Source organism: Apus apus, chromosome 2, assembly GCF_020740795.1.
Source record: "Apus apus isolate bApuApu2 chromosome 2, bApuApu2.pri.cur, whole genome shotgun sequence".
Taxonomy (NCBI): domain Eukaryota; kingdom Metazoa; phylum Chordata; class Aves; order Apodiformes; family Apodidae; genus Apus; species Apus apus.
In genome coordinates this window covers 88,359,987-88,384,625 of record NC_067283.1, presented here as the reverse complement: position 1 = coordinate 88,384,625, position 24,639 = coordinate 88,359,987, and the positions used below count along the sequence as shown (strand labels likewise).

At 40.5% G+C, this 24,639-nt stretch overlaps 1 protein-coding gene across 1 annotated transcript in view; it reads right to left on the bottom strand.

Moving 5' to 3' along the window:
• The window catches only part of INO80C (INO80 complex subunit C), a 32,010-nt gene extending 12,270 nt beyond the window's left edge, over window positions 1-19,740 (bottom strand). Inside the window, exon 1 of the mRNA XM_051612615.1 lies at window positions 19,523-19,740. Within this exon, the coding sequence (XP_051468575.1) occupies window positions 19,523-19,657 (135 nt within the window). The 5' untranslated portion in view covers window positions 19,658-19,740. The remainder of the gene's footprint in view (window positions 1-19,522) is intronic.
• Between the last annotated feature and the right edge of the window lie 4,899 nt (window positions 19,741-24,639).

The window sequence follows — 24,639 nt, the reverse complement described above, 5'->3', positions numbered from 1 at the left end:
TACAGGCCAGATGTTAATTTTGTTTGTGCTAGTATCCCTTGCAGAGTGGCAGAGGCAGCAGGATTCAGAGCAGCAGCTGCTGCTTTTCTGGGCCATGTAGACACCCAAGCCATCCTCCAGTCCCACTGAGACATAAGGCCAGCAGGAGATCCTGGACCTGTCATGGACAATTTGAGAGCCGTGGTTTCCCTTCCAACACAAAGTGTGCAGGCTAGTGTGCAGCACTGTAAAGCAGCTTGCATATCATGGTGGTATGCAGTTGATACCATGATTTCAGAGCCCTGTGATTGACTAGGAAGAAAACAGGACTACTATGATCCCAGTTAAATGCTAGGAACTGAAATAAATGCTTATCTGTAGATGCATGCCAGCTCCCCTCACTTAGCATTGCTTGTATGTAAATTCTGATTTTTAGCAGTAGCAGTAGCACTGTGGAAGAGATACTCAACTAATGTGCTTTTATTTCTGAAAAAAACATTAAGGAGTAGAAGCACTGCTTCCAGAATAATGAGCTACTGCACAAAGGAGTGAACTCCAGCAAATACAGAGCTTCAAAATGATCTTTCCGTGCAGCCTGCAGAAGTCTCAGCTGATAGCCTCAGCACTTTTGCAGCCACAAACTGACAGCATCTCAACAAGCTACAAATCTGCACAAGAAACATTATTTAATGTTTCAGGGTTGTTTTTTAAAAGTTTTTTTTTAAAGGCGGGGGTAGATGCCAAATGAATTTTAACCAATATGGATCTACCTTTGTATTGCAAAAACTGTTTCCTGAAAGTGAATAATACAGTACTAATACCAAACATTATTTACAGCCTGAAAGATTCCTCGGTGAACAATTATTGTACAGTAAAGATAAGCTTTAACATTTAACATTAGTTGAACAAATCTCTCCAAAGTGTGCTTGTTTGCTTGGTTGTTTAGTTTGGAAGATAGTTCATTCTTCACTGTCATGTGTCTAGGCAAACAAACAGGAATGACTTCCAGTCCCCTCTGCAGCCCGATGAAGCGGTGGCAGTGGCGTGAGTGCACTGAGGAAGCGCCTGTCACCAGGGAAAATGAACTGCTCAATGTGTGCAGTAACCCTCAGTCACATGTGGGGTTACTTCCCCTTCCTGCCCAATTCACAACCAGTCCCCAGCACATTTTCTCTACCCAGCCAGTCTCTTAGCTAACTCACTCACCCCCAGCACTCTAGGATAATCCCAAATGCTTTGCAGAGGGCTAGAAAGAAAAGTATAACTATGGGCTGAAACTCTCAATAGCTTCTTTAAAGCTTCTTTTTAATGGGTCTTGTAAAGTTAACATCCATTATGGGGAACTCAATATACACTTCAAGGAGAGAGACAGTGAAGCAGCTTTTCATGTGCACTTGATAACTGAATTGTGTCTTTTAAACATGTAGCTAGGGCTACAGGGAATTTGTGCTACAATAGTCACTACGCAGTGTGTGTTTTTCTCCATAGGCTGTTGAAGATTGTAACAAAGACTTTGGAGTGGCTTTTCACTCACTGCACTGGCAAGTGAAGGTGTGATTTCAGTACAACTGAACATGCTTATGCTAGTTTTACTTCAAATAGCAATAAAAACACTGCAGTAAAGACTGCAGTTAAGCCATCAGTAACTACGTTCATCCTTTCCCATCATCCTCCTCTGGCTGTTAACCTCCACAGAAGTCCATGCTGCCACCTCTTCTCATGTTACCTCTCTCTGCCCTCCTCCCAGTAGCCTCCTGAGCCAAGCACAGAGCAACCTTGACTGGAATTGCAAGTTTTAAGAGCTGTAGACAGCAGGTCAAAGGCTTCTTATAGGACCACTCATGCAATATTATTCCCTCTATAAAGTTACATTTATGTGCTTTAACTGAATTTAACTGCAACCACAGTGTGACAGGTTGGCAGCCTCTATCTCTCCTGGGATAGTCTGGAGCAATAGTGGGGGGTGCCACTTGTTCACATTTCTTTTTGTAAGACCATCTATTGAGTATTCAGTGCATCTCAGCAGGGCAGGACACAGTCCTCCCTGTTACTTTCTAGGACTCGGTGCCAGTCACTGAGTGTGGAAGCTGGCTGAGGACTTCACTTGGTTAGGAGACAGCAAAAATTTGAGCAAGAGTGATGACCTGCAGCAAACACTTGGGAGTTCTAAGAGATTTGTTGTCAGAGCAGCCAAGTCTGGGGAAGAGACCTGAACTAAGCTTTGCTACCTTCACAGTGGTTCCTTTTGAATAAAGCCAAACCCCAGGAATGAGCCTAGTTTGGATCCTACAGTAAATGCTGTCTGTACTGGGAGAAAACACACAGTGGGAGGCTTCCTATTCACATGCTACTTTCACTCTTACATTTTTTGGTAGATCTATTAATTTTTTCAATATATTCTGTTCCAAATTCCCTACCACAGATGTATTGGTTTTCATGATTTCCAAAGATTGCTCCATCTGTCTGGTTTTATTTAAAGAGATGACAAGCAAAACTTGTAGACCTGAAAGCTGAATGCTTTGTTTTGGCTATTGATAGGTGGAATCTGCATTGTGAGGTTTGGGATAGGTGTCTGTGATGGGACTAAATATCAGCTGGAATTAGTTTGTTATGAAAGTGCTTGTCTGAATCATTTTACCCCTCCCCACCCCAGCAAGGATTAAAACTGCATAACAGAATAACTGATATATGCTGAAGTACTATATGTGCTGAAGTATCATTTCTTATCTATTTACTTTTATATTAAATTCTGTAATATTTTTTCATTATTTTAGAATAACAGGATTTTACAAAGTAAAAAACAACAAACAAAACACCACAAAACATAAAAAACCATGAAATGTAAAAGTCAAAGATGTAAATTTGTGGATTTCTAGGATCCTATCACCGTGTACCATGCATATCATGGCTTAGGAAGAAAAAAAAGGGATTTGAACACCACTGAAGGTACACTATGATCACCAGTGGCCATTTTTACTAGATGGTACAGTTTTATATGGTAACATAGAATTTAAAAACAGAAGGTAAACTGAACAGTGTGTTGAGAATGCAAAACTTAAATGCATAAATACATTCTGTAAGAACTGGAAGGGGGTATCTAGTTGAAGGGAGCAAAAAAAACAAACTGTAAATATTTATTTATTCTGGTTTTTTTTCTGCACATAATTTATTAAACACTATACGGAGTACAGCAATTGCAGATGAAGCTGTTTATATACATAGTTTTTTTAGTTTGGTTTTCCTTCTGTGTTAAGTATTTATGATATTCTAACTTTGTCTTACAGTGATGACTAGGAGGTTGTATGTCATAATTGAAAAATAAATAATAAGAGGGGTCTGGTTCTAAATCAAGCCTTCACACTTGGTGGTAACTTTGCCCCACACACCCAATTTTGGCTTGCTGAGGAACCCATTTGTCTCCAACCTTTGTGTGGGAAGTTTAATGAATTATTTTAATTATTGGTACTTACTTTTGGCAGTGATTTTCACAATCACAATAATACTACAACGACATTCTTAATTTTGTTGACACAGTTGTTTTAACTCAGCCTCAGTAAGGGTATATGTCTAATTATTCCTGTAGTAGGTTACTTCTAAAGCAGCAACATCCAACTTGTAGCAACTTAATCAGCTTTTAGCTGTGTTTAAGTTCTGTGACACCCTGATGAAGCTGTGACATGAAGCCAGGGAACAAAATGGTAATTTATAAAATAGATGGATAATAGCTGTATTTTCACTAGCAGCCAATTACAGTGAGTGAGAATGGCATGTGAAAACAGAGCATGAATGTCACTAGATGACAGCAGCAATGACACAAGCAGACTTTTTAAAATTTAGAGTAGACTGAGAATGTCAACTATTTAAGAGAGTCCTAGCTAATACTGTTCATACTGGAACATAGATTAAGCTGCTTGATTAATATATTAGTTCTTACTGTGTAACAAGCCTGGTACAGGCTCCTGCACATTCTGAATATTTAGTTCATTTAACTTTGCGTGATGACATGACAGGAGCCATTAAAACTAGAACACGTACACGCTGGCAGGCAAAAAGGCTCTTTACATTGCTGGGAACAATTCAGAGGAAGGTGTCAGATTTAGATCTGCTTGCGCTCAAGTGAAAATGATAGCTAAAAAATTTCTCATCACCGACATTATTAGCACAGTGTATTTCTGAAAGCAAACTCGCTGAAGACTCTGTAACAAGGTAAGACTGATGAAATAGCACTCTCTTGAAAAATATTAACTCTCTCCAGACCCATGATAGAAAGTTTTGCTGGAAAGACTTGTTCAGTAACATGTATAAGCGTGTCTTCTCCATCTGGTTGCATTTACTGGTTCTTAGATTCAGCAGGAAAAACTTTTACCCTTTTCCTTTCCACTCACTAAAATGAAGTCCAATATGATCTCCCCAGCCTTTTCTCTCTCAGCACTCTGGTACATGGTTGCATTTTAGGAACATTCTCCCTCTGCAGGAGGTCCTACCTTATTTTGGGGTAGGACAGAAAAGATTTCAGCTTGAAAATGTCTAAATGCCAGGAAGGAAAAAAACAAATCTTGCATATTCACAGAAAATTGTGTTCCACAGGGTACCGAAAAACTCAATTTATTAAACAAAAAATGCAAGTGGTAGCCAGCTGAAAACAGGTATCAAGTACAGTGCAGATCAATGTCCTTGATTGTAAGCAGCTAGTAGGGTGGGCAAGACAGTCATGCATACAATGTAAATTAGGAGTAAATCCATTTAAGTCAATGGGTTTCATCACTGCCAACTCATCTTACAGGACAAGGTTCCTGGTACAGGTTTCTGCTTCCATTGATGTCAAAAGTAAATTTCCCAAATGACTGAAAACAAAAATATTCTTGCATAAATTACATTGTCCTCAGATGCTGCTGGTGCTTTCACTTATAAAGAAAGCTGAGGGATGGTTGTTAAACATAACAACAAAAAGCTTGAAATCAGATTGCTGAATTATTATTATAATTGTTTCTAATTCCAAGTCTATGTCACTAAATGTACTCAGCTTCTTTCAAGCATTCCCCAGACAACTTCTGAATCATGTGTGAAACTACTTTTCTGCGCAAGACTTAAAAAAACCGCCCTTCCTAAAGCAGCAGTTCTTTCCCTCTAACTTACTGAATATTTCCACTGACCATTGAGTTAATCAACTATGCAAATTAATTTCAAACATATGACTAAAATTCAGAAATAATTTTGCCTGTTGGGTGTATAAGAGAGAGGGGGTATGTGTTTTAAGCAGGACATGGCAAACACTTCAGTTGCAATCTAAATAACTAAAGATAGTACATACAGACACATATGCTTTCCAGAAGGCAATCTGCACATTATGCTTTCGAACTTCTACACTTTTGAGGTGAGTTAAATCATCTTATATTCCAACTGCCTTAGAAAGGCTGAAAAAAATGTTACTCATGCACCAAAAGATTGGACTGTCACAAAGTGATGGATGGCTTTTCTGTGTTTTCTGTAGGGCATTTCAATAGCATAGACTCCAAGTGTTCTTGATTAAAAGGCGACATTCTCATTTAGGGTCCTGTCACTGTCAGACCTTCAAACTATTATCATTAACCTGCACTGGTGCTTCCAGTGACAAAATGCTTACCAAAATGTATAAAATACTAATTACTTTAGTCACTTTGATAGAGGTATAAAACACCCTAAAGCAAAGCTCTATTATGCTGTGTGAGGGCTTGAATTCAAAATTAAAAATGCAGCCAAAGGGAGAATAAGATTTTAATTACATTCTCACCTCTTGAAAATTTCTTGAAAACCTAGGGGAAAAAGACCTAGCAATTTCATGACACAAGAACTCCCTGCTTACTGGTGCTGCTCACTTAAGAAAAAAAAAAAATCCAGAAAAACTAATTTACCTTGTTATTTTCAAAATTATTAAACTTTCAAACACAGAAAGAGACTAATAAGCTTCAATAAAAAGCTTTGATTTCTTCTCAAGAGATTTCCAATGCCAAACATGTTTTTCCATTTAAAAACTCTGAAGCACTACAACAGACAGTTTTATAACTTACAAATATTTCAAGGAAAAAAAAATACTATTTTCTATGGGGAAAACCCTCAAAAAAATGTAATTGGGACAAAACTGTGAATAGCTTCACACTATCCCAGAAAAGCTTGGTTTAATTTGCATTTGCCACAAAGCTCCCTTTGGCTTTAAATAATTGCAAAGGATCTCTCACTTTTAGATTTCATTTGGTGGACTGGGATTATTCCTTGTTTATAACACTTGACAGTTTTCTTTATTAAGAAAATTGTAACTTGGACAAATTCATGAGCTGAATGGCATGGTGAAGCAGCTCTGGAGCTAAAACTTTCAGTATATATGGAATGAAAAGCATGTGTAAGTTCATAGTTTCACCAGGGGTAAAACTGAGCCCAGCTAACAGAATATTTTGATTCCCCAAGAGCAAAACATCTTCTAAATTGATGGCCCGTAAGACTGAAAATGGATGGAAGCATGCTAGCAAAAAAGGCTACAGTAAATCACAATTGAATTTTTATAAAAACTGCCAGTACATTCCTTTCACTGTCAGAAAAATTCAGTTCAGTCAAGGACTTGACTGAACTGCTTCGTAAAGTTTAAGATACCTAATTTGTTATGGAACACTTAAGGTCAAAGTATTTCAGGAGAAAAGACTGGAGGATTACAATATGCTTATGTGCTCCTCACATTGTAATGCTGCTCAGGGAGCATATCAAAATCCCTCTGTTGAATAACAGGCTTCAGCCAAGGTAGGAGAAGGATCCAAGTCTGTTCATCTGCATGTGACTGAACCAGGGACAAGGAAAGCAAAAAGGTATCGGGGCTCCCGTGGCTGATGGGAAAGCAATTCCATTCTGAAAAACATACTGTTTCCTGATTCTAGTTTATTCTGTAAAACATTACCCATTTTGACAGGCAACATTTGAGTAACAAACAAAACCAAAACAACATTTCTTCAAGGAAAGGCAATTAATTAGGTTTGAGTAAATACAGGACATACCTGTCTTCCAGGGTTCGTATTCTACCTATTTTTCTTAGGAAAAACAGACCTGAATTAGAATAGTCAAATTTTACATTCAGATGTGATGGACTAACTGGTAAACTGATAGAGAAAACGAGACCTTACTTTTGCATTTTCCAGATTTTTTTTTCATATTTTAGCACTTCTTCAGTCTGTCTGAATTGTCACTTTAAGTAGATAAAAATTCTATTTCTATTATGTTTCAGTTTACTATACTATGCTGCTGTGATGCATTAGTAAATACTAGCAGTTGTACTCCAAAGGCTTAGCACTACAATCTTAAGATATTCAGAAGAGGTTTTTCCATTTGTGTACACGTACCCAAAACATTGTTTGTCATACCCAAACACAATATCAAAAAGACAAACATTAGGCACAGTCACATACAGAACATTCCACTTCTAAAGCAGTTGAGAATTAAAATTACTCTTCCTACAAACCTTCAAAAAGTTATCAAAGGCATAACGTATCAGAGAGCAGTAACTCATGCTCCAAAAGTCTTTAAAAGAGGACAAGAAAAGAAACTACACCTTAGTGCTTAAAAATCTTCAGACTACAAATATCTCCTTTATTGTTTGTCTCATATTACAGGACAAAAAAAAAAAAAAATTGGCTGTACACGCCTTGAATATTACATCCACTTTCCTTCATCTAGCAGACTCAACACCGACCATTCCTGCTTTGAATAGCACACAGGTCTCCTGTAGTCAGCAAAACTGTAGGTTCATCATCCTATGGATACCTACATTTAATGAGATAATGAAAAAACTTCCAAAGACTGAAGCAAAATAAATATATGGCAAATTCTAATTTAGATGAAAATCAGATAATAAAAGTATCTACTGCAGACTCTCGTGAGGCTGCTCAGGAGGAAAAGAGATGAGAGAGCTAATTTCAAGGCAAATTTCTGAAATAGTTCTGCAGAAACATTTGTACAAGTAGGTGGTTGTTTAGTCAACTATTTAAGTTCTGTGGTCATACACTTCACCCCAATACTATATATTGAAGTGGAGGAACTGCAGCATATCTGAAAAGCACCAGACAGTTTAATGTTGTGTATATACACTTGTATCCCGACTGTCTTTTTGGCTGGACTTGAAACAGAACAGAACTATTAAAAGACGTGACTTTTCCACTGCATTAGAATTAGTGAAGTTTTGCTATAATATCCATTATTGTAGGTGAGAGGGAAACACAGTATTTAATATTTTGTGATGGGTTTAACAGGATGTTTTAAGAAATTTCCCACCATGAATTATTTAGCAAAGAAAAAAATACCTTTTGAACAGATGAAAAGGAGGATAAAGAAGGAAATTCTGTGGATGCAACAAAAGGCAATTCTGGCTGCAATAAATAAGCTTAACAAAAATTAAGGAGAAAATTGAATTTATGACTTGAGAAAACTGAATGTGAGACTCAAATTAGCACTGCTAGTTCTAGACTGTGTAAACAAAGATAAACAAGCATAAGGGCTTATGCTTAAGCTAAGTGCTTTGGTTTGAGAAGCCTGAACACAATGTGCTTTTTCAAGGAAAAATGGCCTTCTCCTATTCCAGTTTGTTGATTTTAAGAGTAAATTTTTTGCTGTTCCTCCCAGGGAAAAGCAGTTCTACTAAAACATAACCATTTTGACAGTGTAGGGAGAATTATTACCCTCTAAATGTAGACACTGTTTTGGGCTTCTTTAATACACAACAGGGAAAAGTCCCCAGTGGAGACAGCCTGAGCTGCCTATGGGAAGAGTGTGTAACTGCTGGTCTAGGCAGAGGGCACACCCACCGTAATCACAGAAACCAGACCTCTGAAATGAGACATGGTAATACTGAACACTGAGGCTGGAAGGGGTCTCAGGAGGTCACTAGCCCACTGCCTACTCAAAGTGGGGTCAAAACTGACCTTGGACCAGGCTGCTCAGGGCTTTGCCCAGCATGTCTTGAACACCACCAGGGACAAAGATTCCACAGCTGTCTGGGCAACTCTCCCATCTCCCTAGTTAGAAATCAATACCCTATAAAATAGAAAATACTGATTTTATTAACAAAAAGCTCTTTTGGTCACGAGCAGTCATATAACTCACGTTAGTTACTGCCCTAATTTCTGCGTGTTCCAGTTCAGCAGTATTTTAATGTAGTCCTGATGATTTCAGGGCATAAACGTAACAAAGTATCTAGGCAGAGGGGTCATCTTTTATTACATGTACCTGTTTATCTGGAAGATTAAGACAAGCTTTTGGATGGACTGCATACCAATACACCACTGACTCAATAGAAAGGCTGTTTTTATGGCACATAACTTTCACACAGTTTCCTACAGCATTTTAGCTCCCTCCTTTCTCCTGTATGAGGAGTATTTTTATAATACTCTCCCCTTCCCTGATGAACACCTGTTCTCCTGGGATGCTGCTAACCTTTTTTTCTTAAGATAGTCTACTTGAGACATACATAACCAAACTCTAAGCAGTAGTTCTGCATTCAGCTTTGGAAGCTGCTGTTTCATTTTCAGATTTGAAAAAAGATTTGCTTGCTTGAAAGCTTCATTGAATTTTCCAGCATATAATTTAAGTGACATGCCTGTAAATCTTGTATTCGTCATGCAGAAATTATCATAGGGTGTCTCAGTCTTTTCTGCCCTTCTTCTCGTTCTTTCACTAACTCAGAAAAGCATAAATCTGAGGAAGCAGTAAATAAGGCTGTCCTGATAAGCACATTACATCCTCATGAACACTGGGGCAAGTAGTGCTACAGTCACACCAACACTGCAGAAAAGTAAAAAAACCAACAAAACTAACTTGCTTCAAACTGTGTAGAAGGCTTCACCCCTAGGCTTGTGGATGTTTGCAAAATGAGGTATCTTTTAAAATTGTCAGATTTTATGTCAGTCACACATTAGGCAGGTTGTGCATGGAAGCACAGAGAAGTGCTGTATTCTGCCCGTTAATGAAAATTAAAGACTTATGGTATTCAACAAACCATTTTTCTCTGTTCAGTAAATGATAAAGGGACAGATGATACCAGAAGTCACTATTTGGTAAATGCTAGCAATGGCCTGCAATGCTTTACAGAATTATTTTTCTTTTAATTCCCCAGTATCCTCCTTATCCACAACAGAGTCTCATAATCAGCAAGGACAATTATTTTTCTGGTGCCAGCCAACACTTACATCCTGAGGCAAGGTTATTACAAACCATGTAACTTCAGATATTCACCCCTCCCAGAATGATGGACTCTACAGTTTAATTACATATTACTCACAAAATAGTTTCCTTCCATCCATTTCTAATTTGTTTCTTAAATTAGCAGTGATGTGTTTTTATTACAACATAAATGCATGTTATTAGATGGAATTACTATATAGCTTTTTGGCATGAGTTTTGGAAGGAAAAGATTTCTGATCCCTGTTTGCACAAAAATCATCATTGGACAAAACATATAACAGAAATACTTAAGCAGACCATTCTAACAATTGTGTTCAATACCAATCTAGAGAGTCATTATCTTTGTTTTGTAACAGACAGAGCCTCTGTCCTTGGCTATGGAGAAGGAAACATGTCCCTGCTCCCCTCCCACCACAGGCGTCCAGCCTGGTGATTAGGATGTGCATAGTGAAAACCAGGTTTTGAATCCACTCTGGCACTGGCAGGAACAAGAAGACTAACTTCAAGCAGAAGTCACAGCAAGCACTTATAAGGACTAGTGATATAAACAATAAGTATCAGTGCTGTAACTGTGACTTCTGTTGTACATTTGAAAGAAAGGATACAATACCTGCTTTCAGAAAGGCAGATGTTCATGGTTCTGCATTCCAAGTGGACAGAGTTGCCTGTATGTTCAGGGAGAAGTGGAATTAGGACTAGTCCTTAGTATTTCCCGCTAGTTTATTTTGGTGGCATCTCACAGAGCTTGCTGGAGTTTGTAAAATCAGTTCTAAGGTACTCAAGAGACTGACAAACAAGCAGTATGACAGCTGAAGTTGCTACTCTCTTGATAGCTAACAAATAAGATCTTGAACTGCTCCAGTTTCCATTTTGTGTGTTACAGTAAGCTAATGAAACCTAAGTATCTAAGCTCATTAAATAGCTTGCTTGTAGTGGAAAAGTGGTTTTCTTTGCCCTGTAGTCCTGTTTCTTGTTGTGCTGCCTCCAACACCTTTAGGCCTCCCAGTGAATTAGTCCAGTTCACCAGTGCAGCAAGAGACAATGCAGATTCCTGGGAGAGAGGGAAGGCTTAGTAAATTAGTCTTCTCTCTGATAAACTCTATCAGTGGCTGGGCAGGTCTGTTGAGTACCAAAGCTGGAATGATGCAGGCAGTAGGAACATGCAGTGAAGAGCAAAGAAGATAGGACAGTAGGAATCATTCATTTTAGATCATGAGAAACCAACAGATTGCCTAACTGTGCCCCTTGAATTTGCTGGTGTGCTTTGCAGTGAGACAAGATACACTGTTCATGGATATAAATTGTGCTGTGAGGGCAAGATACACTTCACAACATGGTGTGTTGCAACTTTTATGGCTTTCTGTAAGTCTAAATAAATAGCCAACATCTCCATTCTGTTTTCTTGAAATGCTTAAAAAATGTGTTCAAAACCCTCCCAGGCTACAAAATTAATATTTCTATTAAATTTTCCTTCTTCCATTTATTTTTTTCTAGAAGACTCTTACTCATCCATGCAGGTCCCCTGACTCCTCTGCTTGATTTCTTCCTCATAGGGATGTACCAGTCTTGAGCTTGCAGGAGGTAGTGTATGAAAACTGCCCAGCTCTCATGTTGCCTTTCCAGCAAATACCAGGGTGGGAGCTTTTCTAATCCAAAATTAAGACATTTATAACTACTAATGCCTTGCTAAAGCAAGAACTGAAGTTGTTACCTCATACAAGCATTACACTTTATTAGAATGTGAAAAACAGTCTGAAACCTCTTCAAATCTGAAATACCTAGACAGTTAAGGTCTTTCAAACTTTCTTTTGTTTATCTGAACCTTTTAATGCACTACCTCTCAAACAATGTCATATTAAAGTACACGCATGCAGTGTTTTAGATTGCTCTTGCTCTTTCAAAAAACAACCCAATCTATTTTATTTCCTTATGATAAAATCAGGGAACCATCTTTATTATCTCTCCTAAGTTTCTTACACGTTTATCATGAATTCTGAAATTAAGTGTGGTCATAGTAAAACTCCATTTTCTTTCAGCTAAAGGAAAAATTAAAATTCTCAATTAAGATAAGGTAAGAAGGGTAAAAAAAACAAGAAACGAGCATACTGACGCCTATAGTAAAAATCAATACACATATGCTTTTGCCTTTCTATAACTTTACACATCTGTGTTTACTCTAAATCTAAAATCTAATCACATTTGGTTTTGGGGTTGGTAATTCTCTGAGACTGGCATAGTCTGGTTTGGAAATTCTCATACTTTTATTATTACATATCAACTAAAGCCTTCAATATTTGATAAATGTCAAGTAAAGTCAATTCTTAGCTCTCAGTTTTGACAGTTTTCCTTTTAATCTAGATTCCTCTATAAAAGCAATTCCCTTTTTTAAAAAATAAACCTAAACATAACTCACATACAATTTTTGCCAGATTTCCCTACAAAATCTGCTAATTGTCTTTTTGTTCTAATTTTTCCCCATCAGGGACTGGAGGGATTCTGGTTCTTTAATAGATTTGACTTCAAATGAGCAAGTGACAAAAACTGATACCTTAGGATAATTCTGGCTCCCATTAGTGGACTGCCTGAAAATAAGTGGGGTTTTTTGAGAAGAGAACAAAAACCCCAAGGGAGAAAAGATGCTTAATATTTCAGCTGTTCAGTGACTGCTTTGTTGCAGAAGTATCTTTGTGGTGATGTGTTTGAAAGGATGAGATGTATGCAGCGAGCTTCACAGGAAGAACTGCAAGTTTGGGGGATTTTCAGTGCTCTGTGGTCTGGGGACATGCAGTGTGATCCCACCTGTGTACCTACCTGTGGGAGAGTCATCCCAATTTAAACATTTCCTGCTAAAATTCTTGTAATGACATGGCAATTTGTTTTAAACTGGCTGAGTTAATTTTGTAAGAGCAAAGACTCTGGTGAAGAGTTGTGAATGAGTATGCAAGTGGATGAACTTGAAGAGCTCAACTGAGCAGTTCTTATCAGTAACTACCAAAGGCACCTTATCATGGTATCTGTACTGTATCCACTGGAAGTGTCATTTATATCAATTTGATTAGCTTTGAGTTAACATCCCTTGGGAGCATATTACATCTTTCAAAGATACTGTTCCAGACAAGGTGTATCTTCATATTGGCACTGCTTCATTGGTTAAATCAAATGTATTTTCAGTTACTGTCATAACCTTAAGGGCTGAGAGATGGTTAAAAAAAAAAAAGAAAAAAAATGTAGTCTAGAGCATAATGATGTGGTAACTTTTTTATAAACTGGCTAATGCATATGCACTTACTCTCCCTACTATCATGCTGTATTAGGTTACTGCTGTCTCTTTATGGGCAGGACGATTGGTAGAAATAAACTTATTACATTTCCAACTATAAAGGAAAATCATGCTTCTTTGTTACATAAGGTCTTATATGGAATAGTGTTATAATCATTAGATTAAGTAAGTTTAGTATCATACAGATTTGAGTATGTCTGTAAACAAGGTTTGAATGTGTAATTGCGTGCTTTTTTGTTTCAGCTCAGAAATTTATTATACTGTGATGTACTAGAGGAATTACCTATCCCAGAACACAGGAAGAGCAGCACTTCAGCTCAGCTCAGTAGTTGTAGTGTTACTCTTTCTGTAGTTAAACCCATTCTCTGTAACCTAATTTTTCAGGAAATTACAGCCAGATCAAATGGAGTCTTTAAAACAGAGTTACTTTAAAATTGATTTGATGGTTTTGTACTTACAGTGACAGGCTTTGCAAAATAGCGGAACAGGAGAACTGATTAAATTTAGTGATGGTTTACAGTCCAATTCCATGCTATTTATGTACTAGGATAAACTGTCTTTAGTGGACATATTCTGAATACGTAACAGTAACCATGTTGGTATGTATTCATGAAAGTCTTCTTGTTGAACATACAGCTCTCTATCAGAACAATAATCCGATGGTCTTCAGGTTTCTATATTAAACATCACTGGTTTGTTACATTTAAAATAAAATTAGAGTTCTAAGCATACCTTAAGAGTCACTCCTTTTATTTTCATGTTGTGCATGAGAGGAGCTTATGTAAGACAATGATAACTTCCAAAGCATTTTGACTTTTGTTTTCTAATACTGTTCTATAGCTTCTGTTTTTAAGCATAGAACTACAGAAAGTGTAAAGTATACATACGAGAGAGCTAGTTGCATAAAATGAAGGTGGCCAGTAGCACTGCTGCAATATTCATAGTCAATATATTTAATGATTTAACTCTTAAATACCATTACAGAAGAGGAAATTCCATCTTAATTATCTAAACGGTACAAAGACCTGCTGTTGCTACAATGATGGAAAGAAAGGAAGCAAAAAGCATCCTCTGTATTTCCATAGTTTACAAAGCTTTTTACATCAGTTCAAAATGTAAGACAAAGCACGGTGTAATTCTCAAAGTAAGGCGTTTACTATACTTCATCATACATGCCTTAAGTTGCTTCACAGATAATGTAAGTGAATATGCATTTATTATAATATTTAGCATATTTTCTCTCTTTAATTGTCCTTTCACAAAATCGGACAATTTCTTTCCCTTCTCCACCTCCCCCCCAAATCATTCTCTTATCTCACTGCAAATTCTGTCTTTTAGGCTTGCTAGCTGTAACAGACAAGCCTTTTCTTTCATTTCTTACATCTTGATGTAGAATACAGTTTTAAAAGCTTCCTGTTGTTGTATAGTCTATAAAAATAATGGAGTGAACATTAAGGTAGAGGAACTGATGGCATTTTAAGGTCAGTGTCAAATATTCTATCCCAGGTTAAGTGATAGTAATTAAAAAGACAGGAGACTTGGAGACAAGTCTGCACAAGAGCCAGCGATGAGCTGAACCAGCACAGCAGCTATTGGAAATCACTGGCTAAGGACCTCTGACTGAACAGTGCTATGTAAACAAGTGAATAGCATTGCATTTGACACGAGTGCTACCATTTAATAGATACAACAATCCCCAGCATTAAAAATCTGCTGCTGCAGCAAAGACTAAGGTATTTTTCAATGGCACAGCTACATGGGAGGAATAATTGTGTAAAGCTAGTGAAAGTGATATAATCCATTTACAATCATGATTTCCTATAAACTCCCTTTTAATTTTACATTTGGTAAATACAAGCATTATATCCCAAAAGCACGTGTCTCCTTCTGTAGACATGACTGACAAGCCCCCTGTGCAATGTACCTCCAAAACAAACATGACTCAATACCTTTGGGTCAGTAACTCATTCAAACGATGAAGAATGTGTTTTGGAAATGTTCCTTAAGTGTATCCTAGAGAAAGTAGCAATTCATATGTTGGAGAAATATAATAAAATTTGGGTTTTTAAAAACGCTGTATGCTCTGTGGTAATTAGGGACTCTTGTAGGATTCTCAAGTACACAGTTACTCAAACTAGTTGATTACGTTGCTATCTTTAAGCAGATTTATTATCTGAAAATAAACACATTTTTGAAATCTACAGTTTTGCTAGACCAGTGTGTCTTTCAGTGAATGCACCATGGTAGCTACTTGTGACGTAAGGCATGCAAAAGAAAAGCAAACTGTGATTTCCAGAACTTACAAAAACCCCTTTTTGTTTAATTTCACAGTGATGGAATCACAGATGTGAGTAAGTTCACAGCTGGCACAATGCAAAGTGTATTTTCATGAAAGCTAGGCACAGAAGTTAGCAGTTAATATAATGCAAGTAGTTACAAACCCCCCAGTAGGGATCCTCTTACCTATAGTTCGCTAGTTAATCAAGGAAATAAGTCACTATTTGTCTGTTTCACAATGTCAGTTTACTTAAAATAGAAACCATTCCCTGCTGAGCTATGGCACAGTATATTTGGCTTCTGAAAGGCAGAAAATAGGCTGTAAAAGGCTGTTAAAAATATCAAAGGGGTCATTAGGAAAGTGAACAGTCAGAGAAGTAACAAGTGCTATCTACAAACCCACACTGGAAGCGGTGTGTATTAAAGGTTGTGTACCTTTTAGACTGCCAGATGAAGAATGTTACTTGTTTGGAGGGGAAAATTAAAATAAAATATAAATCCCACAATTACTGGATACTTGGTATATAATTTGTCCAGAAAACATATTTAAAGTTCATGGCTGACCTAATCCCTGATTGGCTGAGCCACTTGAAGACTGGGTAAGTTATAAAATGGAGCATTAAGTACTTGTTGACTAGCTGTGTTCTGAATAGCTCAGCAGACTAGAATTATTGAGTGTTTCATTGAGTCACAGGTTTCCTTGCCCAGAAAAAGCACATTACTCAGCAATCAGCTAAGGGCTTTATAAAGACTTCTGGAGATTAAGATTACAGAAGGTACTGCAGAAGAAAGTGCCCAGTGATCAATGTTTCTAACTCAAAAAATCCTAAGCCCCCATTTCATTTCTGTTGTGAACTGACTCGCTCCAGAGCTAGTCAGCAATGTTGAATGTGATTACTAGATCAATGAGCTATTTCTTGTCCCATTCCTGAGGTTACACATTTCGTGAGACTAATTTCTTTCTCTTCTTTATTGGACTGATCTGCACTGATGGCGTCAGTGAATGTATATGCTGACTTGGACATAATGTTGAGAAATTACTCCTTTCTGCACTGAAATCACTTGCAACAACCGTTTATCACACATTATCAAAATGCAGTTTGAGTAAGAAATCGTGGTCTCACAATACTGGAAGTTGTCCAGAGGATGAAGTTTGGTGTAAACTTCAGAAAACAGTGTTAGAGGTTTAAAGGTTTTTAAAATATATTTTATATCCACTTAAATTACGTGTAAGTATATCATGGTTTATATATGTATACACACACAGAGCAGTCCTCTCTGTTTCCATGTTGGAAATCCAAACAGAACTTAAAAGACTCAGTAAATGTGGTCATGCCAGGCAGTAATTTTTCAGTCGCAGTCCATTTTGTTAGCTACATTAAGCCCTGTGGTTCATACTCCCTCTCCTAGGGATAAGCCCAGCAGAAAACCATGTAAATTCCACAGGGTGAAAACAATTGTTAAAAAAGCATCATTCAGAAAGAGGAAGGGTTTTTATCTGTGCCCTGGCGTGTACACAATGGCTTTCAATTGTCTGGAGAGATGATCTGCTGAAAAATGCAGAAACGTTTCCCTGACCTGATAGCTCATGTGAAGCAAGCAACCTAACTGGCAGTAGGGCATCGTTCACAGCTATGCTATGGTTATAGTTAATTATATATTACTGAGAATAATAACTGCTAGGGGAAGAAAAAAAAAAAAGACAACCATTTTTTCCAACCTTTTTTTGACCACTTTAGCTCTTGAAATCTTTCTAAAAGAAGAAATGCAAGACATACTGCACCTAAAGGCTATACAAACGTATATACATGGACTCTGAACCTCTTTTTGGGAGAATGAGATGCTACCTCATAATCAAGGGGCAGATGTCATCAGCTGTGCATGGGTCTGTGGAGCTGCATGGTGGTGTCAAGTGATGCAGAAACAGCAGCTGCACTACCTGCTGTGACAGGGGTAGGAAGTGAGGAAAAATTCCTATTAATAGCCCTTCTTCCTCCTCTGACTCTGTTCCCCAAAACTCAGGCTCTGAGGCTACACATCCATTTCACATCTGTTAGGTCCACTTTGGCTCAACTGAGAGAAGGCCATAAGGCAGAAATATATTTGAGCAGCACCAAGACAGCTGGTTAAATTGTGTTCTTTCCAGTGCTAATCCCTTCCCCATAACAGATCGACAACCTCAAATTAATAGCATCATCACGCACAATCTGAAGTTTGCGCATGTCGCTGTACGTACGGGGCTGAGGTATGGCATAATCATAGAATCATAGAACTATTCAGGTTGGAAAAGACCCTTGGGATCACCGAGTCCAACCATCATCCCTACTCTACAAAGTTCTCCCCTAAACCATATCCACCAACACATCCAAACGACCCTTAAACACATCCAGGGATGGTAACTCATCCATCTCCCTGGGCAGCCTATTCCAGCATCTAACCAATCTCTCTGTGAAGAATTTTTTCTTAATGTCCAGTCCGAACCTGCCCTGTTGCAGCTTGAAGCCATTCCCTCTTGTTCTATCGTTAATTACGTGTGAGAAGAGACCAGTACCAACCTCTCTACAATGACCTTTCAGGTAGTTGTAGAGAGTGATGAGGTCTCCCCTCAGCCTCCTTGTCCTCAAACTAAACATGCCCAGCTCCTTCGAGCATGCTCCATAAGATTTATTCTCTAGGTCCTTCACCAGCTTTGTTGCCCTCCTCTGTACTCGCTCCAGCACCTCGGTATCTCTCTTGAATTGAGGTGCCCAAAACTGGACACAACACTCCAGGTGTGGCCTCACCGGTGCTGAGCACCGGGGGACAATCACCTCTCTACTTCTGCTGGTCACACTATTTCTAATACAAGCCGGGATGCCATTGGCTTTCTTGGCCACCTGGGCACCCTGCTGGCGCATATTCAGCCGCTTGTCAATTAGAACCCCCAGGTCCTTTTCTTCCAGACACCTTCCAGCCACACTTCCCCAAGCCTGTAGCCTTGCATGGGGTTGTTGTGGCCCAAGTGCAGGACCCAGACCTTGGTCTTGTTGAAGCCCAGACCATTAACATCAGCCCAATGATCCAATCTATCCAAGTCTCTCTATAGAGCCTCCTTATGCTCATGCAGATCAACACTCCCTCCTAGCTTGGTGTCATCTGCAAACTCACTGATAATACACTCTATGTCCTTATCATCAATATAGATGTTAAACAGAAACAGTCCCAACACTGAGCCCTGAGGAACACCACTAGTGACTGGCCCCAGCTGGATTTGTAAAGCCAGTTACAAAGCAAGATCCTGAAGGCAATCACGGAAAAATAATTAACGACAAAACGCCGACAGTGAAGTAGTGGTATTAAAGACGGTTTTAACCGATTGACGATTGAGCTGGGCTTCTTAGCTACACACCTGACTGGGGAAGGCAGGAGAACTCTGCTACCAGGGCAGTTGTACGCACAGCGCGGACACACCCTTCACGCTACAGGGGGGTGAAAGGAAAGGGTGAAACTCGGCGTTCCAACCCCTGGAAAGAAGCCTACAGCCTGCGGGACGCTCAGCGGCAGGCACCGGGCGGCCAGCCCTTCCCGGGAGCGCGGCAGCTCCCAGCGCGGCCGCGGGCGGCCCTGCCGAGGAGGAGGCAGCGGGGGCGGGGCGGGGCGGGGCAGCAGCGGGACCCGGGGCCGCTGCGGGCACCGAGCGGCGACGGTCCCGCCCGCGGCACGCGCGTCACCCGCCCGCCTCCCCGGCGCATGCGCGGGGCGGAGGGGCGGGCAGGCTCCGCTCAGGCGCCCGGGCCGCCCCGCTGCCATTACCTGCGCGCTGCCCGACGCCGTCGCTTTCTTTTTCTTGGCCGGGCCGCCGCCGGTGCCCGGGCTCGCTGGGCGCTTCTTGCTACGGGATGGGGCTCCGGCGGGAGAAGAGGCCGCGGCGGGGATCAGGCTCGCCATCTCTCTTCCCCCCCTCGCGGCCTGAGGCGGGCGGGACCGGGACGGGAACGTTTGTGTCCCCCCCCCTCCCCCCCTCCAGCTCCCCCGCACCGGGCAGCCCCGCGCACGCGCAGGGAGGCGCGGGCCGGCGCCGCGGGGCCGGGCATGCGCAGCCGCGGGGACGCGCCCCTCCCCCCCCCCCCCAGCCCGGGCGGGCTGTGCCTGGGGCCGTTAGCCGAGGGGCAACGGGCGCAACGGGCGCCGCGGCTTGGCCGACGCTGGTCCCGTTTCCCCCCGCGGGCGGGCGGGCGAGCCAGGTGGTTCAGCAAAGCGCGTAGGGAGCAGCCTGCCTCCTCATTCCTTCCCCGGCCCCTGCTGGGAGGGCTGGCTGTGGCGGCAGAGCCGGCCCCCGGGGGAGCTCAGCGGAGCTCACCTCGTCTGGCGGCGCGGGCTCGGCCTGGCGCCTCTGCCTGTGGGAGGTGACAGGACGTGGCGAGCTTTGGGTCTGCTGGCGCTAGAAGGTAGAAGGTTTGCAAGGGCGCCGTCGCTGAGGCTCGTGTGTCAGAGAGGGGTCCGAGTCCTGCGGTGTGCGGTCATGTGGGAAGTGTGAAATAAAAAGCTGTGTGAGACTCGACTGAGTACGAGCTGTAGCTTGGGGGATGGGGAACCTGGCCCATGGGGCACAGGGGGAGCGCTGGAGAAGTGTGCTGTGTATGCTGTCTTAAGCCTGCCCAGAAAGAGGTGCAGTTTATGCAAAACACTTTATGCCCAAAGAAGAGTCTGTGAGTCTTATGTGTGTCAGCTTTTTCCAGTTGCCTTGATAATACATGCAGCTGATTATAATTGCTCCATTCAGTTCAAAGATCATGCGGGCCCAGAAGCCTACTGATAAGTGTTGTATGTTACCTTCCACACTTACTGTATAATCTTTTAAAGTGCAAGTAGCAAGTAATTACAGTTGTCATTACATATTCTGAAATACAACTACACATCTTTTGATGTGACCATCATTGCTTTCTCTCTCATGGGAAACTGGGGTAATTTTGCATTGGAACAGTAAATCAAAATAGATTTGTGGTGATTTGGACTGTGTTCCAGAGTGTTTTCACAGTCTTCTTAATGTCAGTGCTGTTTCATACCCTACCCCAGCAAACTGGTTGGTGGTAATATGGGATTGCAGATAATTCTCAAGCTGCTTGATGGCTGATGAAACAGGTTTTAGCTTCTTTATGCTTGCATGCACCTGCATTCAATATACTGGTCAACTTACTACCATATTTGTTTGAACTGCCTCTATGCGATGCCTGACTACTAGGTTTCTAGCTGCAGCTGGAGGAGATCCTGCCCCAGTGCATGCCTTGTGGGGAGGCAGAGGTCCAAGAAGTTGATATTCAGGCATAAAAATTAGGTCACATTTGGAGACAGTGCTGTAATGAGGACTGAGCTTGGTCACAGTAGGGGTGCCAGGCAGTGCTGTGTAAAACAAAGTCTTTGAAGGTGGCCTGAAAGAGAGTTGAAAGCAAAAGCCTGGACTTCTAGGCTGTATTCCAGGCACCTGTGTATGTAGAAGAAAAGCAGGGCAAGATTTGCTTTCCAGGGGCATAAGCAGGGCCTTGTACAAGCATCCAAGCCCCATCTTCTCCTTTCCAATGGTAGCTGCTGTCTCTGAGCATGCAGACTGCCAGCAGTACTGCAAAGCCTGCTGGTAAACCTGATTGCATTTACCCTTAGCGATTGCTTCACGGTGATGTATGCTACTCAGTATGTATTCAGGTGACAGTCTTCTGTTGTATGCAGTAACCTGAGTTTGAAATTAGCAGGTGCACTGGGGATTGCAGGGGAGTTGTGTCCCCTGACAAAGCCAAATGTGCTTTGCTGTCTGCTCAAAGCACTGATCTTGTCTTATTCAGCCTTTACTTGTTCCCAGGGCTGAGTCCCATCTCTTTCCCCTGCACATGCGGTGTGCTCAGCTCCCAGGCATGCCCAATTAAAAAGAAAGCCTACCTTATCATGGAATGTTTTTACTGAGAGGAACATCTTTAATGCTGCTGCAGAGTAGATGTTGCATGTGAATCGTGCAAGGAGTTAACATGCTGCATCAGTGAAAGTTTTTAACTAGCACTTAACCAGGCATTTTCTTATCTGTACCCATTTTATGGTTTACTAAAAACAAAAATGACAAGGCCCATGTGTGCTGCAGCAATATTAAGTATGATGGAATTTTATACGGTACCAAATACTTTACAATCCCAGAAGGCCTACAACTCATTGAAAAGTAGCAAAAATAGCAATATGAATGGTGAGTGTCTATAGGGGATGAGTAGTAGGATTTGGGATGTGGGAAAGGCTGTGGAGTTGCAAGGCTGCCTTCTCCCCACTCCTGGAGTGGCTGTCCTCACCCAGCCCTGCTGCAAATGAAGAGGTGTTGTTCTGGTGAGTAAGAGCAATATGTATCTTGCTAGGTTCCTGTCACACACTTAAATGGACAGTTGCTTTGTCATATGGATGAGAGCTCACCTGAAGAAGTGAAAATTGCAATTGCTAGTCTGGCTTGGTGTGACAAAGCTCCTTCTGCTGTTCACTTTGAACCTGACTTGAGGTGAGCACTGTTTCCCTTACTGCAAGATCTGTTTTTTATATGCTGCCTTGATAATATGAAAATTAAATACAGCTCAGCAATAAGCCAGCAGGCTTTTTGATGTGACCAGTCACCCACCTGCCTGTTAGTAATAGTCTCCATGAACTGGAAAGGCTCCTTGTACTTTTTTTTTTTTTTATAGTATGTGAGGAAAAATGCATGAGTCCCCTGAATTGGGGAAGATGATTGAGTGCTCAAGTCCCGGGTTTGTGAGATGGGGATTGTTTGGGGATTTTTTCGCTCTTCAACTGGTTGAAAATTGACAGCTAACAATAGTGTTCTCACCATGCTTGAGAGGATTACTCCAGTGTGAAGCTGTTGAGGCATATGAAGGGTGGTGGGTGCCTCGTTATTAGGATGATTTAGGATTAAATATTTTTTTTTCTTAATGGAGGGTGAAAATGATGAGAGAAGAAACTTTGGAAAACTAGCAGAAGGATCTTTAGCATGAGTTAGGATAAAGCAGAATAGAGAAAGTGAAGGCTGCAGGAGTTGCACTGTGTCCCTGCACTGGCTGCACCCCTGAGCCATGAGGATCATGGGAAGGCTCTGCCATGCAGGTGGTTCTGCTGCGGACTGTGAGGCCTGACATTGGCCCCTGGGACATCAAGGGCTAACCTGAAATGGAGCAGGACAACCTGCCTTTATGAATGTCAGTAATGCATGTCTGGAAGTGCAGGGACAGCTGATGGAGAAGAATCATGGGCAGAAATGGCTGGGGCAACAAACATTTCCTTAGAGCTCCTCCCTCCCCCAGCCCCAGAGAGCAACTTCCTGGCAAGCAGGGAGTTGTGCCAGCTGCCTTCCAACCTATACTGGTGAACTGGCCCAGAGAAGCGGCTGGCTGCAATGGGATGCCCTCCAACTGCCATGTTCAAGCTGTGCTGGAGCAAATGCCTTGGATGCTTTCCACCAGCTGCATTGGTACTCTTCCATTCCATCAAAAGGAAAATACCAGTATCTGCAACTGGAATATATTCTGTTCCAAACTTTGAAATAAAATTATTTTGGTACCTAATCTATAGCCCACCTGGCTGTTTACCTTTCAGCATTCCTACTGTTCTTACTTCTGCACTACCAGGAAAATGGGTGGTTTAAAAATTAAATTGTCTGTGACTTCACACATTGGCCATGTTGCAGTTCCTAAAGTTACTAAGTATCTAAAATGGTGCAAGAGAATATACAAAATCCTTCTATATACCACTGAATTAAAATGAAGTTTTAAAATTGTTACATAACCTCTTTCTGCATTTGTTTTCATACCTACAGGATAGGAATAACTTTTATTGCTAGATAATACATTGAAATCTATGTAGGAAGTGGTGGCAGGTGAGAATCATCTCCTAGTGGTGATTACATAGTAACTTGTACCATTGCAATTTCCTGGCAACAGTATTGGATAACTTTTCTGTTAATTTGTCCATCTTTAGCAGCATTGCACAGATGCAATTTGTGCTGTACTTTTAAAGTTTTTAACTCTTCAAAAATACTTAAGTTTTACATTCAAAAAAAGACACTTTTTTTTTCTTTTAGTTGTGTATGAGTCCACTGGGTATCATTTGCATTTTTATAGAGGCTCTGGAAAAATGATTGAAGTTCTTAGTTTCCCCAGTCTATCAGGTGAAAAGCAATGGATTCCTGCAGGGTATCTTGTGAGGTCCGGTGGCATTTTGTACTTTATTCTTTAAAAGTACTTTGAGGGTTTGATGACACTTCAGAGCCTGCAGTGTGAACTCCTGTGATTTGCATTTTTTCTCTGCAATTTGCAGCTGCAGGCACTGCTCTAGCTTTGTTTAATTGTAATGCTGAATGCCTTTAAAATAGAAATTCAAACTTTGGATTTAGGAGACTACTATTGTAATATTAAAAGCCTTTTTGCTGCATACATCAAGTATCTAGCTTTCAATGCAGTGTTCCTGTTAGAAGTTTTTTAAAAAGCCATTTCTATATTTGTAGGAACACAAAAAGAGAAGCAGAGCCTTTATAAATGTGTTTTGTGCCATTTTCCTGGTAGCCTTTGCTTAATGTTTAAAATGTGATGAATTTGACACATCAGAAATAAGCAGTAAGAGTCAAAATGCTGTTCTATTTGCAGTTTAGTTGTACTTTATTTTTTTTGCTACTAACTTAGTAAAGTTATGTTGGCAGCATACTTGCCATTTATCAGTTTTGTTACCTGAGGTGTGGAATTCTGAATAAAAATTTTATGCATGCTGTGTGTAGCAAGTTTAAGCAAAATCCTGTGTAAGCAAGAGGAAACTAATGCAAAAGGTTATGTTAAATACAGATTTCACTATGGTAAAATAGTTCTACTCTGGAAAAAAAAAACACAACCAAAAACAACAACAACCAAACATAGTATTTG